This window comes from Aethalodelphis obliquidens, unplaced genomic scaffold (genome assembly GCF_003676395.1).
Source record: "Aethalodelphis obliquidens isolate GAN/ISIS:26980383/991018 unplaced genomic scaffold, ASM367639v1 scaffold36, whole genome shotgun sequence".
Taxonomy (NCBI): domain Eukaryota; kingdom Metazoa; phylum Chordata; class Mammalia; order Artiodactyla; family Delphinidae; genus Aethalodelphis; species Aethalodelphis obliquidens.
In genome coordinates this window covers 16,907,898-16,931,971 of record NW_020837980.1, presented here as the reverse complement: position 1 = coordinate 16,931,971, position 24,074 = coordinate 16,907,898, and the positions used below count along the sequence as shown (strand labels likewise).

Below are 24,074 nucleotides of genomic sequence, written 5' to 3'. Positions count from 1 at the left end.
TTTTCAGTGTCTCTGTGTTGTTTGACAAGAATTGAGTTTTTTTGCTTAGTAGTTCTCTTAGAAATAATATGTTTATTAAATTAACTAACTGCTTGGATTATATATAATCGGCAGTCTAGTTGTTTTTCTTCATATATTGTGAAGTTTTAAGTCTCCATGTGTAATTTCTTCCTGGCCCGTCTTTTTAAGAAGGTCTCACTGGTTTACCTCCCCCGCGGGGATCCCCCCCACCCAGTCCTCTGTCCTGCCATTGCCAACACACACGGAGACATCATTTTAGTTTCTTCAAAGCTGATCAGAGATAGCTTTTATGGAAAGAAAATCTTGGTCTTTCTGATAGCTTATTAGCACTTTGCCAGTCCTGGTACTTTTTCATGTTAAATTTAAATCACTCAGGAATGGAGTAACTACTTTTTTCCTGTATTAAATTGACAATGTTCATCATACTTCTTTTACTATATTGCTTTAGGTGTAATAGATTTGTAGGGAAGTCATTACGTTGTTGATAGTCTAATTTTATTTTCTTCCCTTCCTCTTAATCATATCAAGAAATGCATATATTTTTCCTAGAAAAATAAAAAATCTTGAATAAGTCGGGCATGAATAAATTCCATGAATTTTAAAACAAGGGCATAATCTTTAATTTTGACTGTTTTCCTTTAAAATGATGGATTTTTAACCAAAGATAGGTGTACACCATGCTTTATAGAAAGCTATTAGGAATATTTTATTTCTTACAAATTTTAGCAGTCTTTTTATATGATATTAAAGATCAGAGTTTTGATTGCTTCTGAGGATGTCTTATAGTAGCTGTGTTTTTAATTAAAAGTATATGGAGTACTTTCTGGAAGACACATGGTATAGGAAATGTTGATATATTCAGTGACTTTTATGGAACATCTATAGGAAGTCTAGCCTTACTTTATAAAGTAAACCTAAAACTAAACAAAGAAATTACAAACAACTTTATTTCCCTCAGTAATTTTTTTTCTTGTTTGTCTAGACATACTAGGTAATGTTTCAAGACACAAAAATGGACATTGTAATGGCTGTGTTTTTATCTTATTAAAAATGATGATTCTTGGGCTTCCCTGGTGGCGCAGTGGTTGAGAGTCCGCCTGCCGATGCAGGGGACACAGGTTTGTGCCCCGGTCTGGGAGGATCCCACATGCCGCAGAGCGGCTGGGCCCATGAGCCTGCGCGTCTGGAGCCTGTGCTCCACAATGGGAGAGGCCACAACAGGGAGAGGCCCGCGTACGGCAAAAAAAAAAAAAAAAAAAAAAAAAATGATGATTCTTCTAAAGTTGTACTGTCTAATGTGGTAGCCACTAATCACATGTTGGCCATTTAAATTAAAATTTAATTTAATTTAGGCTTAAATAAAAAATTTACTTCCTATATCACAGTAGCCCCATTTCAAGGCTCAATAGCCAAATATAGGTAGTAACTACCATATTGGAAAACAAAGATACAGAACATTTTCATCATTGCAAAAAGTTATACTGGATTGCTGAAATAAAGTGTATGTAATATTGTAAACATCTAGGTGAAATTAAAATTGATGTAAAAGTTTGCTAGACTTTTAAAATTGTTTACTTAAAAATATCCTTTTTAAATTAAAGAAAGACAACAAAGCAAAATAATATAAAATCCAGTAACACCCAGCTGCTTATTATGTTCTAGAAATTCTAAAACATCATGTGTTACTCCCCACTTCACAGGTTTTAGAATCTAAAATGTTTTACTTTACATTGTATTGTATAACTTACATTTTGATGAACCAGTCGATCCAAAAGACGCCTGAAATAGTAAGAGACTGCATCAGGTAGCGGAGAGACAGTGCAGCCAAATATTAAGCTCTCAGTGGTTATCTTATTTGGCTTACAGGAAGAGTAATTCAATACCATTGTATGAAAAACGCATACAAGTAGCATGACTAGGGAGCTAACCTGCCAAAGTCATGCCTGGTCAAAAAAAGATTTTCAGCTTTGAATGAGTACCAGTTACGGATTTAAATAATAAATATAATATGCAAGCTTTATTATATGATAAGAAATATATATGTGCTGCCAGTTATAAATTGATGCTTTACTGGCTCTTTTGGGTTACAAATAAAATTTTTGTTGTTGTGCTGAATACCTTGATTAAGGTAACACTATTTTTTTTTTAAATAAATTTATTCATTTTGTTTATTTATTTTTGGCTGCGTTGGGTCTTCGCTGCTGCGCACAGGCCTTCTCTAGTTGCGGTGAGCCAGGGCTACTCTCCCTTGCATGGGCTTCTCATTGCCGTGGCCTCTCCCGTTGCGGAGCACGGGCCCTAGGCGTGCAGGCCTCAGTAGTTGTGGCACGCGGGCTCAGTAGTTGTGGTGCACGGGCTCAGCCGCTCCACAGCACGTGGGATCCTCCGGGACCAGGGCTTGAACCCGCGTCCCCTACATTGGCAGGCGGACTCCCAACCACTGCGCCACCAAGGAAGCCCCAACACTATTGTTTTTTGAAGATATATTAAGAAATGATCGTTAGGTTTTTCCCCTGTATGTTGCTTAGTAGCAAGTAGACTCTGGTATGAAACAGGTAGCTTGTGATTCTTTAGACTGTTAACTTTCTAAGTATACTCTGCCAGCTTCTTTTTTCTCTGCCAAATCTTACTTAGTTGTACTTCTGAACACTTTAAGGCTATTATAAATTAGAAGGAATCTGGATGGCTTGTATGGAAATGATCGTTGTTCAGACATAGCTAATTTGAAAATAATTAAATGTGTAAAATATTCTCTTCGTAGTCCTTGAAGATTTCTCTAATGTCCTCCAAATAAGTATTTATTAACATATTCCATATAATGAGTTATTACTGCATATTTTATTCATAGATCTCATTTCATACAGTACATTACTAATATATTTCATATGGTGAAAAACATTATTTATTCGAAGTATCATCGCATGTTGTAAAACAGTATAGAAATCTTTTTCTGCCACATCTGTAGTTTTATATTACTTTTTTGAGGGACTCAAGATCAGCCTCAATTTTGTTTATTTGCTATAAGGACTTATAAGACCTGTGACAGGTTATACTCATGGTTATGGTTTATCACAGCAAAAGGTAGAGAGCAAAAACAGCAGGAAAAATATATGCATCAAGTGGGATTAAGTGCGGTCAGGCTGAGGCCTCCATATTCTCTCCTATCCAGCACTGCACAGGATGTGCTGTCTCTCTGGTTATTAACTGCAGGGACATGTGCCAATAGTCTTTGCCCAGAGAAGACTGACTGAGTATCAGGGTCTGAGCTGACTATACAGCTGCCTCTTTCTTTGTAACCAGCCATGGCAGTCAAAACTCAGGACCCCAACAATGAAACCAGGTGTGCATCGTCAGACTTGATGTCTGTGCAAATCAATCCTGATAAGCCAGTATGACACTGTTTAAGGAGTACATAAGAAAATTATCATTTATTAACGTAAACTTTCTAACGGTCACATTCCTGGTAGCCAACCAAGCCTGCCTGTAGTTCCCAAGTCCCCTTGGAGAGATGTGTGTGGAGTGAACAACCAGGTCTTCTGTATTTATAACTTCCCTTGCAATTGTTGAAGTGCCCTACTCTAGCCTTTCAAATATGTTCTTGTTATTTGTTTCAGTAAAAAAAAAAACAACCAAAAAACCCCCCAAAAAACCTACAAAGCCAGTATCTTTGCTTTCTTGAAATTTTCTTAGTGTTCACTTAATGAGAGTGGTCTCATTTTGCGGGAAGGACACATGATTAAGTAACTTTTTAATAAAATAGATTCTTAGTATTAAAACCTATTTGATACAACTAAGATGTTTTTTAATAGTTTCAAATTGAGTAATTCTGTAATGTGTGTAAATGCAGATATAGGCATGTAATGTCTCTGATTACATAAGTTTTCTCAGAATTGATGGCAGAAAAAATGTGAAGATATATAAATGTGCACCTAGTGGCATAGAAATAATAAGCTCTAGAGTCAGACAGTGCCTCCTGTCACTTAATAATGTGTAAGCCGTGAATAGGTTATCTAACACCTTGATTTCTTACTTATAAAATATGGCTAATGCTGGTCTCAACCTCAGGATTATTGTAAAGGTTAAATTTGTTAATGAATGTATTGATAAAACACTTAGCACAGAGCCTGATGGGAATAGTGCCAGCTATCATGACTGTCTTATAATTGCTGTTAATAGTTATTGAAATAATTCAGTTTTATTTCTCAAGAAGAAAATATAACCAGGAAACTACCTGCAGTATGTGATAATAGATGAATTTTATCAGTCAGGTTATGGTAAATAAAAATATAATGTAGGTTAGATCATTGATTATAGATCTTCTCTTCCTATTATATTATACATTATAGAAAAATATGCACCTTATAATAGAGCATCAAAACATGAGTGAAAACAATAAAATAGACAAATTGACTGTTTTATCGTTATAAGGTTTACCTCTTTATATGTTGTCTAACATTAATGTGATTATAACAGTTTTTTTATGCTTGCTTTTTTTAGTGTGTTTGTGTATTTGTATTTAAAGTGAGTATCTAGGAGAAGAAAACTAGTTATTTCTTGATTTCTTGATATATTATTTCATCTGACAATCCCTAATTTTGATAGGAAATTTCATTCCATTTAGTCGTTGATATGGCTGAATTTAGGTCTGCTGTTCTGTAATTTAAAAAATATGTCATCTGTTTTTTTGTTTCTGAGTACTTTTTTCCTACTTTTATTTTGTGTTGATTTTTTAATATTCTATCTTAATTTTTCTGTTGTCTTCCTGTTTTTCTCATTTTCTACTTTTGCGATTTCTTATTTGCACATCTGTTAATATCGTATTTTCCTTTAATTCTTTGACATATTTTTTTCATTTTTTAAAAATGGAAGTATAGTTGATTTACAATGTTGTGTTAGATTCTGGTGTATAGCAAAGTGATTCAGTTATACATATGTATATATTCTTTTTCATTATAGATTATTGCAAGATATTGAATATAGTTTCCTGTGCTACACAGTAGGACCTTGTTGTTTATCTGTTTTATATATAGTAGTTTGTATCTGCTAATCCCAAACTCCTAATTTATCCCTCCCTCCCTTTTCCCCTTTGGTAACCATGTTTGTTTTCTATGTCTGTGAGTCTGTTTCTGTTTCGTAAATAAGTCAATTTGTATCATATTTTAGATTCCACGTATAAGTGTTATATATTTGTCTTTCTGTCTGACTTACTTCCCTTAGTACAATAATCTCTAGGTCCATCCAAGTTGCTGCAAATGGCAATATTTCTTTTTTATGGCTGAGTAGTATTCCATTATATGTATGTATGTATGTATATGTATATATGAGTGTGTGTGTATGTGTGTGTATATATATATAATCCCACATCTTCTTTATCCATTTATCTGTCAGTGGACATTTAGGTTGCTTCCATGTCTTGGCTATTGTAAATAGTGCTGCTGTGAACATTGGGGTGCATGTATCTTTTTGAATTAGAGTTTTCTCCAGATATATGCCCAGGAATGGGATGGCCGGATTATGTGGCAACTCTGTTTTCAGTTTTTTAAGGAGCCTCTTTTTCTCCATAGCAGTTGAACCAATTTACATTCCCACCAACAGTGTAGGAGAATTCCCTTTTCTCCATACCCTCTCTAGCATTTACTGTTTGTAGACTTTTCAATGATGGCCATTCTTACCAGTTTGAGGTGATACCTCATTGTAGTTTTGATTTGCATTTCTCTGGTAATTAACAATGTTGAGCATCTTTTCATGTGCCTATTGGCCATCTGTACGTCTTCTTTGGAGAAATGTCTATTTAAATCTTCTGGGCTTCCCTGGTGGCGCAGTGGTTGAGAGTCCACCTGCCGATGCAGGGGACACGGGTTCGTGCCCCGGTCCGGGAAGATCCCACATGCCGTGGAGCGGCTGGGCCCGTGAGCCATGGCCGCTGGGCCAGCACGTCCGGAGCCTGTGCTCCGCAACGAGAGAGGCCACGACAGTGAGAGGCCCACATAACGCAAAAAAAAAAAAAAAAAAAAAAATCTTCTACCCATCATTTGATTGGGTTGTTGGATTTTTAGTTATTGAGTTGTATAAGCTGTTTGTATATTTTGGAAATTAAGCCCTTGTCAGTCATATCGTTTGCAGATATTTTCTCCCAGTCCAAAGGTTGTCTTTTCGTTTTGTTTATGGTTTCCTTTGCTGTGCGAAAGCTTATGAGTTTCTTTAGATCCTATTTGTTTATTTTTGCTTTTATTTCTGTTGCCTTGGGAGACTGACCTAAGAAAACATTGCTGTGATTTATGTCAGAGAATGTTTTGCCCATGTTCTTGTCTTGGAGTTTTATGGTATCATGTCTTATATTTAAGTCTTTAAGCTGTTTTTAGTTTATTTTTGTGTATGGTGTGAGGGAGTGTTCTATCTTCATTGATTTACATGTGGCCGTCCAGCTTTCCCAACATCACTTACTGAAGAGACTGTCTTTTCTCCATTGTATCATTCTTGCCTCCTTTGTCAAAGGTCAATTGATTGTAGGTGTGTGGGTTTATTTCTGGGCTCTCTATTCTGACCCATTGATCCATATGTCTGTTTTTATGCCAATACTATGCTGTTTTGATTACTGTAGCTTTGTTTATTGTCTGAAGTTGGGAGTGTTAGGTCTCCAGTTTTGTTTTTTTCCCTCAGGATTGCTTTGGCAATTCTGGTTTTTTTGTGATTCCATATAAATTTTAGGATTATTTGTTCTAGTAATTCTTTGAGCATATTTTTAACAGCTGCTTTGAAGTCTGCTGAATTCAACATCTGGCTCCACTTGGAGTTATTTTTATTGACTATCTTTTTGTCTTTAGTTGGGTTCTACTTTACTGGTGTTTGCATGTTTGTCTAGTAATTTTTGATGAATTTAAAACTTAATTTTAAAAGTGGACCTTAGTTTGAAAAGTGGACCATATAGATCTGTTGTAGCAAGTGGATTCTGTTATATTCTTCAAGGTTTGTTAAGAACTTTTCATTTTGGATTTTTCAGATTTGTGATGTTTGTAAACAAGTCATTTTCTATGAAGTCATTATCAAAGAAAGGTTTATAAGTGTAAGATTTAGAATTACATCATTGTGTTTGGATTTGGCCTGAATATCTAACGTCAAAGAATTATTTAATTTTGCAAAATTGGAGTTTTATAGATGAAAGCCTTAATCATTTGGAGTTGATATAATATATCATAAAGTAATTATGATTAGCATTTATTAAGCAGTTACCATGTATCATGCCTGGTGTTAGGCTCTTTGTATGCATATTTGCATTAATCCTTATAATAGACTTCATATCCAAATTTTGGAAATTGAGGAAATGTGCTTTTAACATAAATTCTCATAGCTTGTATGTGTTGGAACTAAAAGATGCACTCAGTCTTTTTGACTTGAAGATCTTGGCTCTTCAGGTCTGTTTTGTACTGCTTTCCTTTTTTGTTGCTATTATGTAGTTAAATTTTTTAATTACATTTCTAATGATTTTGGGCAGTGGGTGGACTTCAGTCAACTTAGATGGCAGTTGATTACAGCACATCACATCCTATCAAACGACAGCATTCTTCAGGGGAAAATATATTATTTTATGTAACCTAATTCTGGCTTTAAAGTTGCCTTTGGTGTTTTTGTGAATTAACGTTGATAACTTAGTGTAGGATTGGTCAGCATTTAAATGTTAGAAAATGGATTGTATGGGACTTCCCTGACAGTCCAGTGGTTGGGACTTCGCCTTCCAATGTGGGGGGTGTGGGTTCAATCCCTCGTCGGGGTAATGGCATCCCACATGCCTCGGGGCCAAAAACCAAGGCGTAAAACAGAGGCAATATTGTAACAGACTCAGCGAAGACTTTAAAAATGGTCCACATCAAAAAAAAAAAAAAAGAGAAAAAGTTAAAAAAAAAAGAAAATTTAAAAAAAAGAAAATGAATTGTTTACAGTTAATCACTTAACACACTTGATCGTCACTTTAATAGCTCTATGCAATTGACAGTGTAATTTAAAAAAAAATTTATCGTGAAAGGATTTCAAAGTTATTTTTTATGTGGCACATATTTAGCTCATGAGTATCCTTGGGTCATTTATCTGACAAACACTCTTTCTTCAGGTGAAGCCATTAGGTGTCCAAACTGAACCAGGCTGTGCATTATCCTTGTTTCCCCTCAGTATTATTTTATTTTCCTCATGTCTGCCAGAGTTTTCTTTGCAAAATGCAGATGTTTTGTTTTTTTCAGAGTGGAAAAGCCACAGGCAACGATTCAGGTGGGGTCATTGATCTGACAATGGATGATGAAGAGAGTGGAGCTTCACAAGGTACTTAAATATAAGTAATCCTACTAAGGAATGCTTTGATACCATTTTTCTCTCTTAATCCATTATATTCAGTGAATACAGATCTCTACCCCATTATTTGTGTCCTTTTTAGAAAGAGCGTTTTTAAGATTAGAATTAAAAAATAGAAATCAAATCTTGAATGTATATGAACAAGGCATAAAGGAAAACAGAGCAACTAGGAGAATATTTGACTTGTGGAACACCTCTCCTTTTATATCTGTTATTTCACTTGATCCTTACAATAACCCTATACTGCTCATTTTAGAGTTGAGGATAGATTCAGAGTGCAAATTAAACCCAAGTCTTTTGACTTTAAATTAAATGTTTTTTCCATGTGTGTGTGTGTTTTAATGTAGATGTTAAATGAAAGTAATGTTAAAAACCATGCACACCCAGAATTCTCAATATTATTCTGAGTTATAATATTTAGAAATTATATTGGTTAGATATTAACCAATTTTCCCAGTTATTCTTTCACAGTGTTAATAGGTGTTCTGTGATAAAAGTTCATGGTTAAATATGCTTGGAAAATGCTGAGTTAAAATTATATGGATTTTTTCCTTAATACAGATTTCTCCGAGCCTTTGCTATGCTAATTTACAGTGTAAACCTCCAAGAATGATTCAAGCTATAAAGTATTTCTCAAACTTATTTGAGAATAACTGTTCACAGACATATTTGTAAAACTTTGTGGTGGTAATTATATAATACATGTGGAAAATCTAATAGGATCAGGTGCTAATTATTTTACCTTAAAGACATTAAATTTTTTTTAAAACTAAAGATTTTTAAAAATTACGTTTTAGGGAATAAGATAGTTAAGTTGGTTTTAGGAAAACAAAATTAATTAGCTATACAATTCATTATGTGACATTAAAGTCAATTTTTTTTTTTTTTTGTATAAAACTGATGTAAAATTGGAAGATTTGTGCCATCATTTGTCAGGGTTGAATTCATGCCCGTCTGATTATTGTTTAAAAGTTTCAGATTTTCTGTATTGCTTTTACTATTTTTTTTAATAGAGAAATCTTAATGGAAGGAATTTCCTAGAGCACAAAAATAAATACAGGTTATTTTTGAGAAGACACAGGTAAGGCTGGTTCTAGATAAAAAAGTAAAGTAAGCAAAGTTTGTTATCAGTGCTCTTGTCAGTTCCCTTTCTATCACCGCTGCCTCTTGGAGTCTCTTTCCATTGCCCCACCACTGAGTGTTACTTAAATTCTCCCATCTAAAGTGCATTGTTCTTCATCAACACTCAAGTATTAAAGTAGCAGTTGCTAAAGCCTTAAATTTGTTGTATTGAGTTAGAAGTAGGATTCTTTCGTTAAAAAAAAAAAAAAAGTAAAACTGTGTTTTCTTTAAATGTGAATTAGAATCTGTGATAGAGCCAACAGTGAATTGTTTAAGGTCCTGACTTGGTTTTCAAATTGGCAAAAGTACACTTAATTAAAATACAAAGAAATTGTTCTCTTAGGGGTACATGTGACTAAATGGCAAGGATAAACTTGTATTTCTAATTTTTTTCTATCAATAATCATATTGTCTCACTTTTAATTAACAGACCCTAAAAAGATAAATCACACTCCTGTGTCAACCATGAGCTCTTCTCAGCCTATATCTCGACCACTGCAACCCATCCAGCCAGCACCACCTCTTCAGCCATCTGGGGTGCCAACAAGTGGACCATCTCAGACAACCATACACTTACTACCTACAGGTAAATATGCTGAATCACTAAGCTGAAACTTTAGTTTTGCCTGCAGTGAAATATGACTATGAAATTGAATGGAAAGATTAGACAGAAAATTAGCTCATTTAGGTAAATACCAATGAGCGTGATTGCTGGATCATACAGGAAGAATATGTTTGGTTTTGTGAGATACTGCCAAAGTGTCTTCCAGAGTGGCTGTACCATTTTGCATTTCTGCCAGCAATGAGTGTGAGGAACTATTGCTCCACATCCAGCATTTGGTATTGTCAGTGTTTTAGATTTTCACCATTCTAATAGGTGTAGTGGAATCTCATTGGTATTTCATTTGCATCTCCCTAATGACATGTTATGTTGAGTATCTTTTCGTGTGCTTGTTTGCCATCTGTTATCTTCTTTAGTGAGGTGTCTGTTCAGATTCTTTGTCCACTTTTTAATCGTGTTGTTCATTTTCTTATTGTTAATTTTTAGGAGTTCTTTGTATGTTTGTATGTTTTATCAAATATGTCTTTTGCAGATATTTTGTCCCAGTCTGTGGCTTGTCTTCTCATTCCCTTGAGATGAATTGGATTTTAACCCTAATTATGTTAGTAATAAGTTATAAAAACTATAAAGTATTTTAAAAAAAGATTAGACAGAAAATTAAGAATAGTCCTCATTGTTACTTTGAAGGCAATGTATGTTTTTGAATGCAGTATGACTTAATTTCGTGGACAGTCTCAAGTAGCAGCACTGATACAGAATAGTTATAAAGAAGAGTTCAATTATATATGTCTTTGCCACTGTAAACAGCAGAAATGAATATAGTTTCTCTGGAAGGGATGAGTGTAATGATTCATTCTGATTATAACCAAGAAGTTATAATTGACTGATCAAACAAGAATTTTTAAATGATTCTTAACTAGAAATAGTTTTAACTGGCCTAACACTACTGTCAGAACCACTAATATTTTACCTGCTACCTCTCAAGAAACTATAAATCAGACATTTTCAAGATGTCGCCTGTGTCTCCTAATCTGTTTAGAAGCCAATCAAGACAGGTTGTCTTCTTCAAAAAATAGCCTATTGCGTAAGAGATTTATCTGCAAAATGCTTATATAAGCACTCTTCTCATTAAGGTATACATTGAGCTCACGTTGGAATTTGATCCAGTGAAATAAATTAAAATGACAGTCACCTAATTTAGATAATTTAGAAGGAGATGTCATTATGCAAACCCATGAACAATACAGATAGTAAAATGGGGAATAAGGAGATGAAGAGATAAGTATTCCTCCTTGTATACTTTACTTTTTTCCGCTTTTGAAAGACTCACGTTGAAAGTTAGGATATGTAAAGACTAAGCAGTCTCTTTATTATATCCAGTGTTTACCTCCAAATTTATTTTATTATAGAGCCCATTTTTCCATATGAAAGTATATTTATTATTGATTTTTATTATATAGTTAATATGTGGTCATTTATAAAATGAAATTCTAATTCAGAGAGTTATTAACAAGAAACTGTTAACTCCTGAAATCATTACTGTATTTCTATGCTGTCAGTGAACATCTAGGACTCATATTTTGATAAATATGTGTTAATATCACTCAAGGCATTAATGCTCTCTGGAACATAAATTAGGAGGAATGCCACAGTAGAGAAGGAAGAAGCCTGTATTTTAATGGGTGTTTTATTGTTTTGAGTAAGAAATGGTTTGGCTCATCTGAAGAAAATGTCAATTATAATAGCCAGTTTTTTTAAACTGTGGGAACACAGAGTTACTCTCTTGGATTTATACCCATCGGTAGAAGGCCTGGAGGGCCGAAAGTTCCACTCTGCTAAGAATAATTTAACACTGAGGAAGGGAAAATTTACTCTTTTAAATCACTCCTATAAGATCATACTCTCAAGGTCTAAACCCTTTCTTCATCTTCACTTGCTTATTTAATCTAGTTAAACTAGAGTAGGAAGGGCGTTGGACCTGGTTGAGGTACTCTTTTCTTCTGAAGCTTGGATTGTAGTAGTATTAATTTTGATTGGCCCTGTCATTCTTACCTTCCACGATTACAAAAGGAGTCGCTTGTCTCTAGTTCTCTTTATTATAGTAAATCAGATTTTGTATAAAATTAATTATCATTTAATACTGTTTACTTAGCATAACATTTACTGCATTTTTAATATATTTTTCTGCTTTTCATTAGCTCCAACCACCGTGAATGTAACGCATCGTCCAGTAACTCAGGTGACCACGAGGCTCCCTGTACCAAGAGCTCCTGCAAACCATCAAGTGGTTTATACAGCTCTCCCCGCACCACCAGCTCAGGCTTCCCTGCGAGGAACTGTTATGCAGGCTCCTGCTGTTCGGCAGGTCAATCCCCAAAATAGTAAGAGACTCTTCCTGTATATGGCTCCAAGTTACACGTAGTTCTTTAGCACTTAGCTGGAGTAGCTTATATTGACATTAGATTTAGCAAAAAGTGCTAAATATCATATTAAAACTATTATTAATTCATTTTTCTTCCCTTAGGAGAGTTAACCAGAAAAATTGGACTTGTATATTATCTGATATGTGTTCTGGGTGTTGTCTTCAATTTAATTACTTATGGCCTGTACTATCACAGTACCCTATTTGATGTTGGTCTGTACTCTATTGAGACACCTTGCCTAGTTAAAGTGGGAATGATCAATTGTGACTTAGCCCAGATGGAGATAATGGTAAAAGATAGCCTCCAATGAGAGAGTCTTAAAGGTATGGAAAGTGGCTGAGAAATAAAAGATGGGAAAATGTTAAAGGTAACTTGTAATTTCCATATGTATATGTATGTGTATATAAATGGAAAAAAATATATATATATATTTTTTTAGTAGTAAAATATATCATACAAACAAGTTTCTGTAAAAGATATATTTAAAATTTAAAGAAAAATGGCAAAATGAACCACATATGAACTCCCCACCAGCCTAAGAAATAGAGCTTTATCAGTATCCAAAAGTCTACTATATGCCCGCCTTTAATTGCATCCCTCTCCCTTTCTATCAGAGGTAACCATCATCCTTACTTATTTTCTGTTTTTCTGTATGGTTCTGCAATCTATATATGTATCACTAAAAATAGTTTTGCAAAATTTAATAGCAAGGGCAAATCCAGCTGTTTAAAGAAACTTCAGTAATGCCATTATTAGGTGATGGCTTCTAGGAGAAAATAAACTAAGCAGAGTCTTTGGTTCACATTCTGGCTTCAGCTTTCTCAAGTTTACAAGAGCTTTCTCTGGGGAGATCAGTCAACTGTGTCATGAATGAATTCTGGGAAACTGGGCTCACCCCAGTCAGGGTACATGGTGGTACTGAATATATGGCAGGAATATGGTTGAGGCATGGGTGGCTTCTACATTTTCTGCGTTTGTTGCCCTGATGTATGTCAGAAGAGTTTTCTGTTGGATGAAATGAGTATCCTCAGCTGATCAGCAGGGCATGGAAAGAAAGAGGAACCTCATTAACGCAAGGCAAGGGTAACGTCCCTGTCCTGGAGGCGGCAGCGATCTCTGTGAAGACAGCTTCAAGCTTTCTCCCTTTAGAGTCACGCTGCTCCATTCCGGCCTGTTCGCCTTGTACGTGTCTACAGCTCCAGGGCTTCAGCGTTCTAGGCTTTTCGGTTATAGTCCTTCTGGTAGGGACGGCATTTGCTTCTCTCCTGCCCACTCGTCTCCCGTCCTCTTTCTTGATTCCCTCTCTCATTTGGGGAGCATATATCCTGCAGTGGCTACTTGAGGAAACGTTCACACAGGTAGGTTTCATTTTGGTAGCTCGCATATGTGGGAGTTTCTTTATCCTCATGCTCAAGTAATACTTTAGCTGAGTACAGACTTATGGAAAAATAGAAATATTTTTCCTTTTGAATTTTAAAAACATCACTTTACTGACTTTAAATGTTTAATTCAGTGTTCTACCAAATTTAGAATAGAATTCTAATTTTGTCACTGAATTTTCTTTTATAGGTGTTACAGTTCGAGTGCCTCAAGCAACTACATACGTTGTAAACAATGGATTAACCCTGGGATCAACAGGACCTCAGCTCACAGTGCATCACCGACCACCACAAGTGCATACTGTAAGTGTGGATGCTTGGTTTCACAAAATTCTCACCTGTAAAGCCGTCAAATATCATTGCAGTTGGTACCTTTTTCTCTAAACTGGTTATATCAAAAGGAAATGACAGGTCTTCTGTGTCTCCAGCAGAAGTTTATTGAAGAAAATAGACCTTACCATTGTGAGCAAATGTTTGTAGGGAATGATGGTTGAGGATTGCTGAGTTTGCTTGTGGTGGTGAACAGTGTATAAAAAGAGTCCATATCTGGGGCATGCAAAGTGAAATAGACCATTTTAAACTCATGGTTAAATTAAAAAGAGCATTTTGGAGTATTAAAAAGGATATTTTAAAAAGTATCTTTTCACGTTCTAACTTTAGTTTTTATTTAATACCTTTATTATAGGTATGGCCGCTAATGTACAGAGGGGTTGAGTAACCAACCCAAGGTCATACCTCATACATTTTCGTCATCTGGCCTTAACTTACCTTTCCAAATGTGTATGTTCTTCTTCACATACCCGATATCTAAATAAAAGTTAATACTTGTTTTTGCCCATAAATCCCCTCACTTGCCTATCCCCATGCCCTTGCTCATGCTTTTACCTACTGGCAGAAAGGTCTGTGACTATTTCTACATTTCTAAATTCTGTCTTTCACAGTCCAATATAAATGTCACCTTTTTTGTGCTGACCAAGGGGAAAAAAATATACATTCAGCGTTAAATGCGCTTACTTATGAGAATACGCTGCTGTCTTTATATGGGAAAGCAGTTTGAAAATGAAAGTAGAGTTGATACTCAAATTTTACATGATAGACTGCCACACATGTTATTTAAAAATGTTATGTTATATTAAAATAAAGTATCTGTAGTACAGATCATCAAATCATAAATTATTTTGTTAGAAGTAGATGCTTATTTCAGTTTTTATCAAGATGATGCTCCATCAGCAAGGGCTTTTGTTTCCCAAGGAAAACTCAGTATTTTAGACCTCAGACGTAGAGTGGGAGGAGCCTTAGCTCTCATCGTGCGGGGCGTTACTGGTTACAAATCATCAACTAGAACTTGCCAGAAATGGCATGGGGTCTGGTGTCTCCCAGGGTTCTTGGTGTAAGGTGAAGCCCCTCTAAATGTTCTCTAGGGTGCTGTGCTCTCCCTTCAGCAGCGGCCCTCTTTGTGGCCATTATAAACTGGCGTGCCTCTTCCTCCTCCAGGAGCCCCCCTCACGCCCTGTGCACCCGGCGCCCTTACCAGAAGCCCCGCAGCCGCAGCGCCTGCCCCCAGAGGCCGCCAGCACATCTCCGCCTCAGAAGCCGCACTTGAAGTTAGCCCGGGTGCAGAGTCAAAACGGCATTGTGCTGTCCTGGAGCGTCCTCGAGGTGGACAGAAGCTGTGCCGCCGTCGACAGCTACCATCTGTACGCTTACCATGAGGAGCCCAGTGCCACTGTGCCCTCCCAGTGGAAGAAGATTGGAGAAGTAAAGGCGCTTCCCTTGCCCATGGCATGCACTCTCACCCAGTTTGTATCTGGAAGCAAATACTACTTTGCAGTACGAGCCAAGGATATTTATGGACGTTTCGGACCTTTCTGTGATCCTCAGTCAACGGATGTGATCTCTTCTTCCCAGAGCAGTTAAACCTTGGGGCCTTTATCTCTTCCTCTTTCTTCAAAAGTTCCACATTTGGGTCTCGCTTTAATCTTGTGCATGATACCCATTGTAAAATCCACACTGTGCAAGATTTCTTGGACAGATGTGTATATACATTACATTTGTTTATAATCAGAATAAACTCAGCCCATAAAGCAGAATCTTTTCCTGAACAATTCACGCTTCAAGGTTTTGAAATGTAAATTGCACCTTGCTTTAGTTCTGAGGCTGGGGTATATGTGTGGGTGTTTGTGCTTTTCTGTATTTATATGTTTATTGCAGTGGAATCTCCCATTTTCATTCTCAAATTTACCTCTCTTCCAGTGTGAAGTAAGTAGATCAAAGGATTTGAGGTATGTATCTGGCATGATTCTGCTTCTCAGAGATCTGTAGGTTCATAGATAAATGATTTAAACTGAATCTAAATGGAACCCAAAGAAAAAATAAAAAGCAAAATGGTTAAATAGTTTAAAATAGGTTAATTTGAACACAGGAAAGGATCTGTTCATCTTTTCTTTTGTCTCTTCTGGGTTGTCAGTTAGGTGAAAAAGATCTGCAATGGGCCCTCCCTTTTCTAATCTGGTTTTTCCATTTATTTTGTGCCTTAAAGATTAACGACAAAAGTAAACAGGGCCGTTTGTCCATTATTATTTACTCTTCCCTGACAGCCTTTCACCCTCATTTCTCCTTTATCTCCACCAAATGTAGCACATCTCCCTCAAGTAAATTTTAGACCAAGCCTTTTATAAATAGTCTCATCAGTGACATCACTACATTTAACTCCAAAAATTTGACTTGCTCTTTTCTTCCAAGAATATAAATGCTTTTTATTTTTGCACCACGTTGTGTAAGAAAATTTTCCTTCAAATATATTTTGGTATCTATGTTGCACAAGGTTTTAGAGATGATGAAAGCAATTCTAGTTTACCTTATCACCCAAAGCATAGTATTCTTTCAAAGGAAGTAAATAGTAAAATTCACAAAATACAGTGAGTAAACTATCAAAGGGAAAGCTCCGTTTCTTCTTTATTCTCCTGTCATTCTTCCTGTCTTAATCTTTTAACTTTGTTTTGATGGTGCTAAGTTTTGTCTGATTTACTGTATGTCAGCTTTGGATAGGATTTTTAAAGTATATCCTTTGGAGTCATTTTGTGTAACAATTAGATATAACTTCTGTGCTTCTCTGTTCTTCTTCAAAGTTTTAATCAAGTTCAGCTTAGGTCATGGATTTTCATTATGAGTGCCAGCTATACGTGGTATCAGGTACATGTTTGAGTGTAGATAGCTTAAGACAGGAGAGGTGGTGTAATTTGGGGGGTGAGAGCGTGGTTGGCCATACGTGGAAAGGAATTTGTGGAGTTTGTGAAACAAATTTTCCAGTCATCTTCCCATATCATATTTGAATTCATACTCCTACCTTCTTAAATAAGTCAGTCATTAATTTTTCCTGGAATTATAAGCAGGAGCTATGGCTTCAATATTAATGCTGCTTTGTTTGCAACTTCGGTGGCTTGTAATAAGGAAGCATTCTAGTTGTAAAGAAACTCTTTAGAGACTTTTACCGGTCAGTGTACTGTCGTGTTGGGTGTGAAGTCTGATTGATGCTGAAGAAAGCCTACAGATTGCCAAAAGTAAATCCAAAATCTTCCTTTTGCTTTCAGAAAATGAGACCACAATAAGAATTAAAGTTTCCACTAATTGTATTTGCCAACCATGTAGACGTTACTCATTCTAGTACTAATGATGATGGTAAAGAAGTTGCCAATGTCATGCCAATGAAACTTTAAAGGGAGAAATTGATGATCTTCTAGATGTGTGTGAGCACCTATCTTATATCTGCATGTATATATGTTTTTACCTGCAATGGTTGCAGTATTAATTATGTGTTCAAGATCATTCCTGTCTACAGAATAGAAAGCCCACATTCGAAATTGTTCTTTATTGACCGGTTTTGTGGTCACTTGATAATAATTTGCTTACCTAGCCTAGAAAGGTGCCCTTGGTGAACGTTTTTTATTTATATTTACTAATCCTTTTTTTTTTGTTTAAAGCTTTCATAGCATTATATAATCAGGTGAAGAAAGCCCAGTAGAATGAAAATATTATTTTAGCCTATATTGTGTCATTTCTGTCAGAGAAAAAAAATACTTAAATAGTAACCCTAAAAATAGATTTTCTACAGTAAAATAAAACTTTATTACAGGTGGTGGAGGGAAGGTACAAAGAGAAATTGTGATTATTTGAGGGAAAAGATATTATGAGATGGTCTCCTTCAGTTAGCCTGCCATGGGATTTATAGGCAGCAGCTATATTGGAGTTACTTATGGGTGCTAGGCTAGAACTCTAGGCTTTTATTTGGGGCAGGTTTTCATGTTGAGGAGTACTTTCTTTTTGTTTGGTTTGTTTCTTTGGGGACAGAGAATGGAGGACTCAACTAGAAATAGCTACTGGTTACAGATTTTTTTAATAGCAGTTCACACTCCATGGTACCTTTTTTTATTTCACAATATCTTTTCACAGAGTGTTATAAATAAACTTGATAATCCCATTTTGGGAATGCAAGTTTGCTACCTTTTTAGCCTGACAATACTTGTGTAAGTATTGCCTTATTGGAAATCCTGGAAACTTCTGATACTTCAGCCTGAAATATAGGATGTTTATATGACATTTAAAGGTAATTGTGATGTTTGTTACTCTCTACTTTGCACTTTGTCAGAGTAATCTTCACCCTGTTTTAAGTGTAAGCCTCACATTTTAAAATTATGTTCTTGCCAGTAAATTTATAAATTACATACAAAGACATCTGTTGTTAACAGGTAACTTTATGAGGTAACTATATCCCTCTATTTCTCTGGACTCACTTTTTAAAATATGCAGAAAACTGTGTGCTGTTTAACACAGTAGAAGTTTATGAGAGAAGTGAAGAGTAGAGCTTTCTTCCTTGAGAAGTGAGTGTTTATTGGGATACCATTTGCCTCACAGAGAGGTGTTCCCCACTCTCCTGACCCCCATTGCCAGATAGTAAATGAAAGGTTTAATTGAAAAAAATGACCTAAAGCAAGGAGCTTGGAATCTTAGGACCACCTGTCAGCAGAACTCCTTAGGTGGGCCGCACCATACAGTTCTCTTGCTATATTGGATTAAGTGTTAACGTAGTTTTTTTTTGTTGTTTGCTCTTTTGCTTACACTTTCAAAATGATCATTTATGCAGCAAGGTGTCAATACTGCATACACTTTTGTCTTATTCTGCGAATTTTCCAGTACTGTACAAGATTAAGAAAATAATGCCTGTGGTATCCTCCTCTCTCACCTTTATACACTGTGATCTTAGCACAGTAGGTTACGGCAAACACTTCCAAGTGTTCTCCGGGACTTTCCTTCTTGGGCTATTTCAGTATCCTATGATTTATTCATTACTTTAGCTTCATCATTGGCCTGTTTTATTTTAATTTCCAGAAATACCATGTCCCAGTATTAGATTATTGAAAATAACTCTATCTAAAACCAGTGTATGATTCTGCCTGCCTTACTATTTACTGGGCAAATGAGGCTCCCTCCCCTTTTTTAAAATTTTGGGACAAAAAAAAGAAAAAGATTAGAACAATTCCTATAAGGTGTTTTGTTAGTGCGGCAGGTTTATCCAGTTCCTAAAACTTATTCCCCTTGAGCCAGCCAGTGGGGAGGAATAGGATGATACAAATACATGCTTTGTCTTCTGGTCAAATTATTTTATCATGCTAAATAAGTTTTTCATTTTTTTTTATTTGTAGAGTCAGTTAATACCCATCATTTATATTTAATTGCCATCTTTTAAAAACTTTTGTTTGTAAATAAGGGAACTGGGCAATCAAACACCTGGGAAATCCTGGCTTTAGTGTTTTATCAACCATTTCAAATTTAAATATAAAAATAATTCCTTTGTAGTAAACTTGCATCCTGATTTTTCTTTATTGCAGTTGAAAGTGTAAATAATAAGACAATGTAAGACCTTCCTAATGTCTAATAGAAACTGGGCTATAGCAAGTTGCCCTATTTTTATTAGGTTTTGAAGGTTTTTGTGGGGTTTTTCTTTTTTAAATGTACAGTAGAGTGTTGTCTGTATAAGTGTTAACTGTAGTGGGATTTTGTTCAGCAAGCCTGAAATTTATACTTTGAAATAAACTGCTGGGTTTTTCACATCCTGTGTACTCTGATTCATTCTGATTATTCTCAGCCCTTGTGTTTCTTTGCTTTTTCTTTTGGGAGTCTTTCACCTTGTTGAGAGTCACTGTTACACCGTTCAGTATGGCTCGTTTAACTTAACTTGACAGTACCACGGTACTCAAACCACATACAGTTCTCCAGCTTTGAAAGAAAAGTTTGTTATGCAGAGTTGCTCCCAGATTAGATATGCTGCTTTTAACTAATGGGAGACAACGTTAAAGTTTGCTGTATTATGTGCCTATCCTGCGCCAGAAAAAGACTCAGCTGTTGCTTCCTAATGACCAGGAAAAGAACACTATTGGAGTATTCCTATTGCAGGTCCCACCACCCCCTAGAGCTCTGTCATCAAGCACATCCAGCTGGGAGAAGGGGAAACAGCATGAGCAGTACAGGCTGTTAGGGGCCAGGCCTGGAAAGAGTCCACTCGCGAGAACTCCGCCACGTGGCACAGCTGCCCAGGGCAGCCTGGGAGGTGTGGTCTGCGGGGCCAGGCTTAAAAGCAGAGAACGGATTTTGGTGAGCGAGGGAGCAGCTTCTACCATACTTTCTTGTGTATAAGCTTGTGCGCTAAAACGGTATTGTCGTTCATCGTATGTAATGTTTTCTTCTACGGTGCTCCACCCTGTAGTAAATGCTTGTTTTAAACATGACAAAATTGGCAGTGAAAAATGAAAGTGATAGACTGGATTGAATATATTTTAAGACTAAGTTTGAATGGGAAAACGTAGTTAAAATAGTGCCCTTTGTATCTCATCTCCCTCCATTTCATGTCAAGTTACAGAATTGGTTTCATGGTAATAAAATCAAAGTTGTAGGCCTCTGGCATTCCCTCATGGAGAGTTTTGTTGAAACGGCTCCAGTGAAAAACAGGGAGGCCACCTTGTACTGTGGGCCCACTAATGGCATAGGCTGTGTACGCGGACGCCAGGTGGATATCTGCCACCTGCAAAGAGAGGAGAGGGGGACATTTTAGGAAACCGCTGGGCAAAAGCTAGACTACATCCCTGCTGTACTTGTCGTTCCTGCTCCTCGTCCGAAGTCACAATATTAGCTCCCCTTAAAGTGAAATCCTACAGGCTTCCACAATAACGTTCTTCTGCATCTATCTGGCATTCAAATGTGCACTGACTAGTAGAAGTGTGTTAAACGAACCGCCAAAAGTGTGAGATCTGGAATCAGGTTACGCATGTTTGGAATTCTAGCTCCAAAACGTATTTTGACTCCGTTTTCTCATTTGTAAAAAACTCTGCTTCATAGAAGAGTTGTCATAAGGATTAATGAGAGCAAATACTTGAAGCAGTGCCTAGAATAGATTAATTCCTCAGCAAAAGTTGTTATGAATCAGGGCACTAACGAGTATTAAAGTAGAAGGAACTCGATGAAAAGTGAGGTCCGTGGTTCTTAAAAACACTTGAACATTGGGTAGCAGCAGATCTTAAGCCTAGAGGGGAAAGCAGGAAACGTCTCATAACTTCTGGTTTTCCTCATATTCAAAATGGCTCAAGAGAAATGATATTTTTAAAGTATATGCTTCAGCAGAGACTTTTCTGATGAAAAATTGGCAGGCTCTTGTCTCCTGAAGAAAGTAAAACTTGGCAGATGGAAGCTTGGCTTGGGTTCTCCCCAGTTCAAGTCATTCTCTTTGTGTGTTCTGGAATGGATATAACACTTTTCACACACTTTACTGAATGTTTGCAAATGCCATTAAAAAGAAATAAATGCACAAGCATTCACTGGGGCTTCATGTGTGCCAGGCTCGCTACATCCACTAAATTTTTCTTACACAACATTTTGAGAGTCATTAAGGCTAAAGCTTGGCTCAAACTCTTCTAAGGCATCTTCTGTTTAGACACTAAGCTGATAGAAAAAATAAGGTATGGGGGGGTTGGCATTCTTACAGTTACCAGAGCGTCAGATAGAACAGTTAACTCCGCTTGTAACAGATTTCTTCTAGAATTTAGGACTGGAGATGCAAATGAAAAGACATATGCCCAAGCCAAAAGTGCAAAAGGATGTGGTAGAATGATTCCTTCCACCAACTAAATGGCTAACTCACAACCTTGGACATCCCAAATCCTGGTAAATTTTTAACTAACTAGCTCTCTGAGGGAAAAAGACCCCAATTTGTAGTGTTTGCTGATTTCCACGATGTAAATATTCCACCACTTCAAGCTATCAACTTGGTGTCAACTGTTTTAACAACTGGTTCTCACAAGCCTATATGAGTGGGCTTTAGCCCCACTGCAAACTTTTTATTACCTAGATTGTGAGACACATTACGGCACTTAACAATTCTAGCATAGTGAAAAGTCTTTATTGCTTGAGCATCTGGTCCAATACTTGTTCCTTCGGCTACATTCAATTCCTGTGTAACGTGAAATCACACTGCTCTCGGTATGTTCTTTGGACTTTGGGCCGGTCTGGTAAACCTTAAAACCTCCACAATATCACCATCATCATCATCATGATCGTGTATATTTACAAACAACCCACTAAGTACTGCTGTGAGCATTTTATAGCTATTAAGTGTTGATTCTTCACAACAACCCTTGAGGCAAGTACTCTTACTTCCATTTTTCAGATGAGGAAAGAGAAGCATAAAAGATTATGTGGTTTACGGCTGAGTGGCCAAGCAGGAACTGGAAGTTAGGCGATAGGACCTACCACCAGAATCTCTGAAAAAGCTGATTCCTGAATTGAGTTTGTGTTTAGAGACATTATTGTGTTTTATGCCACAAAAACCTCTGCAGCTCTGCCTTTGAAAAGGCCTACGTGCTGGTAGAAATTAAATTCAAAAACCAGTAATGACTGGATGGGAGGGGAGTTTGGGGGAGAATGGATACATGTTACGTATGGCTGAGTCACTTTGCTGTGCGCCTGAAACCATTGCAACACTGTTAATTGGCTGTACTCCAGTATAAAACAAAAAGTCAAAAAAAAAACCCAAAACAACCAATAGCGTGTTACCTTGGTGTCATAGCAACCTCCAGGACTTGGATTAAGTGAGTTCAGGTCCTCACGGCAGCAGATGGTATTGCAGGGATCACCGTTACTGTAAGTATCGTTCTTGTAATCTAGGAAACAGTGATGGGGAAAAGAGTGAGCACTGACCATTCTGAGATCCACTTATCCACAGTAAACTGGACCTGTTTAAGCCTAGATGATCAGAGCGTATACCCCAGAGACCTCCTCGGCCCAGCCTGCTCCCATATACAGAAGTCACCTCCGACTTGTACTGGGAAGAGGCAACTGCCAAGTCCCCTGCTCCAGGCTCAGCCTGGTCTCAAGAACCTCGCACAGTGAAGAATGGATGGAAGAAAGGTAACAGAGGACAAATGTACCTACATTTTTTTTTAACAAAATAAATACAAATCTGACTCGATACTGTTCATCAAAAATAAAGTGTTTATGAATAATTGCTGTTTTAGTAGCTGCTTTTCTCCTTGGAAGGAAATCTGTGTTTGGGACGGTAGGGTAAAAAAAGTACCCTACATGGGTTTTTTCTTTTGTGTTTTACATATAACTTTTTCAGTTAAAAAAAAAATGTAGAATTTTCTTCCCTATCATTTTTATAAAAGAGGACAAAATTCTATTTGTTGTGTATATAATATGCATAGTATCAATTGAATACTAAATAATTCAATAACTTCTTATAATTCCTTCTAGTACAGAGATGATAAAATGACATGGATTCTTTATCCATGGGGAAGAAAAGGAGTTTTGAAGAATGATTCTTGAGAAATGTGCTACGTACTGTTGTAGCGCATGATATATTTCATGGATTCCATATCAGTCACTTTCCCTTGGTCACGCCGGAAGATTTTGGCTCGTGAAGCCAGATCGTAAGAGTAGTCCAAACCCAGCTTCTTAACCAGCATTGGATAGCCGCTCCAGTTGTAGATTTTTTCATGGAAAGGAATGTTGTAGGAGGGCCAGTAGCCTAATGTGGAGTGGAAGGGAGGGAAGGGTGGGATGGACAGGGAGGAAGACAGAAGAGAGAGGAAACCAAAGAAATGTTATTCGTGGTACTTTCTTTTGAAAATTGGCACAGCTGTGTAATTACAAAATGATACTACATAGAAAATAATGACTGTG

At 36.6% G+C, this 24,074-nt stretch overlaps 2 protein-coding genes across 5 annotated transcripts in view; one reads left to right on the top strand and one right to left on the bottom strand.

Moving 5' to 3' along the window:
* Window positions 1–19,952, top strand: part of ATF7IP (activating transcription factor 7 interacting protein) — a 127,759-nt gene extending 107,807 nt beyond the window's left edge. For all 3 annotated transcript variants that reach the window (XM_027129539.1, XM_027129538.1, XM_027129540.1), the window contains exons 11-15: window positions 8,253–8,331; window positions 9,914–10,069; window positions 12,244–12,426; window positions 14,038–14,150; window positions 15,342–19,952. In XM_027129539.1, coding sequence (XP_026985340.1) covers window positions 8,253–8,331; window positions 9,914–10,069; window positions 12,244–12,426; window positions 14,038–14,150; window positions 15,342–15,764 — 954 coding nt within the window. In that variant the 3' untranslated portion in view covers window positions 15,765–19,952. The remainder of the gene's footprint in view (window positions 1–8,252; window positions 8,332–9,913; window positions 10,070–12,243; window positions 12,427–14,037; window positions 14,151–15,341) is intronic.
* The window catches only part of PLBD1 (phospholipase B domain containing 1), a 69,983-nt gene continuing 65,754 nt past the window's right edge, over window positions 19,846–24,074 (bottom strand). Inside the window, exons 9-11 of one of the 2 annotated variants that reach the window (XM_027129548.1) lie at window positions 23,734–23,919; window positions 22,947–23,053; window positions 19,846–20,922 (exon numbers count right to left, since the gene is read on the bottom strand). In XM_027129548.1, the coding sequence (XP_026985349.1) occupies window positions 20,755–20,922; window positions 22,947–23,053; window positions 23,734–23,919 (461 nt within the window). In that variant the 3' untranslated portion in view covers window positions 19,846–20,754. The remainder of the gene's footprint in view (window positions 20,923–22,946; window positions 23,054–23,733; window positions 23,920–24,074) is intronic. The other variant, XM_027129547.1, reaches the window with a different exon arrangement.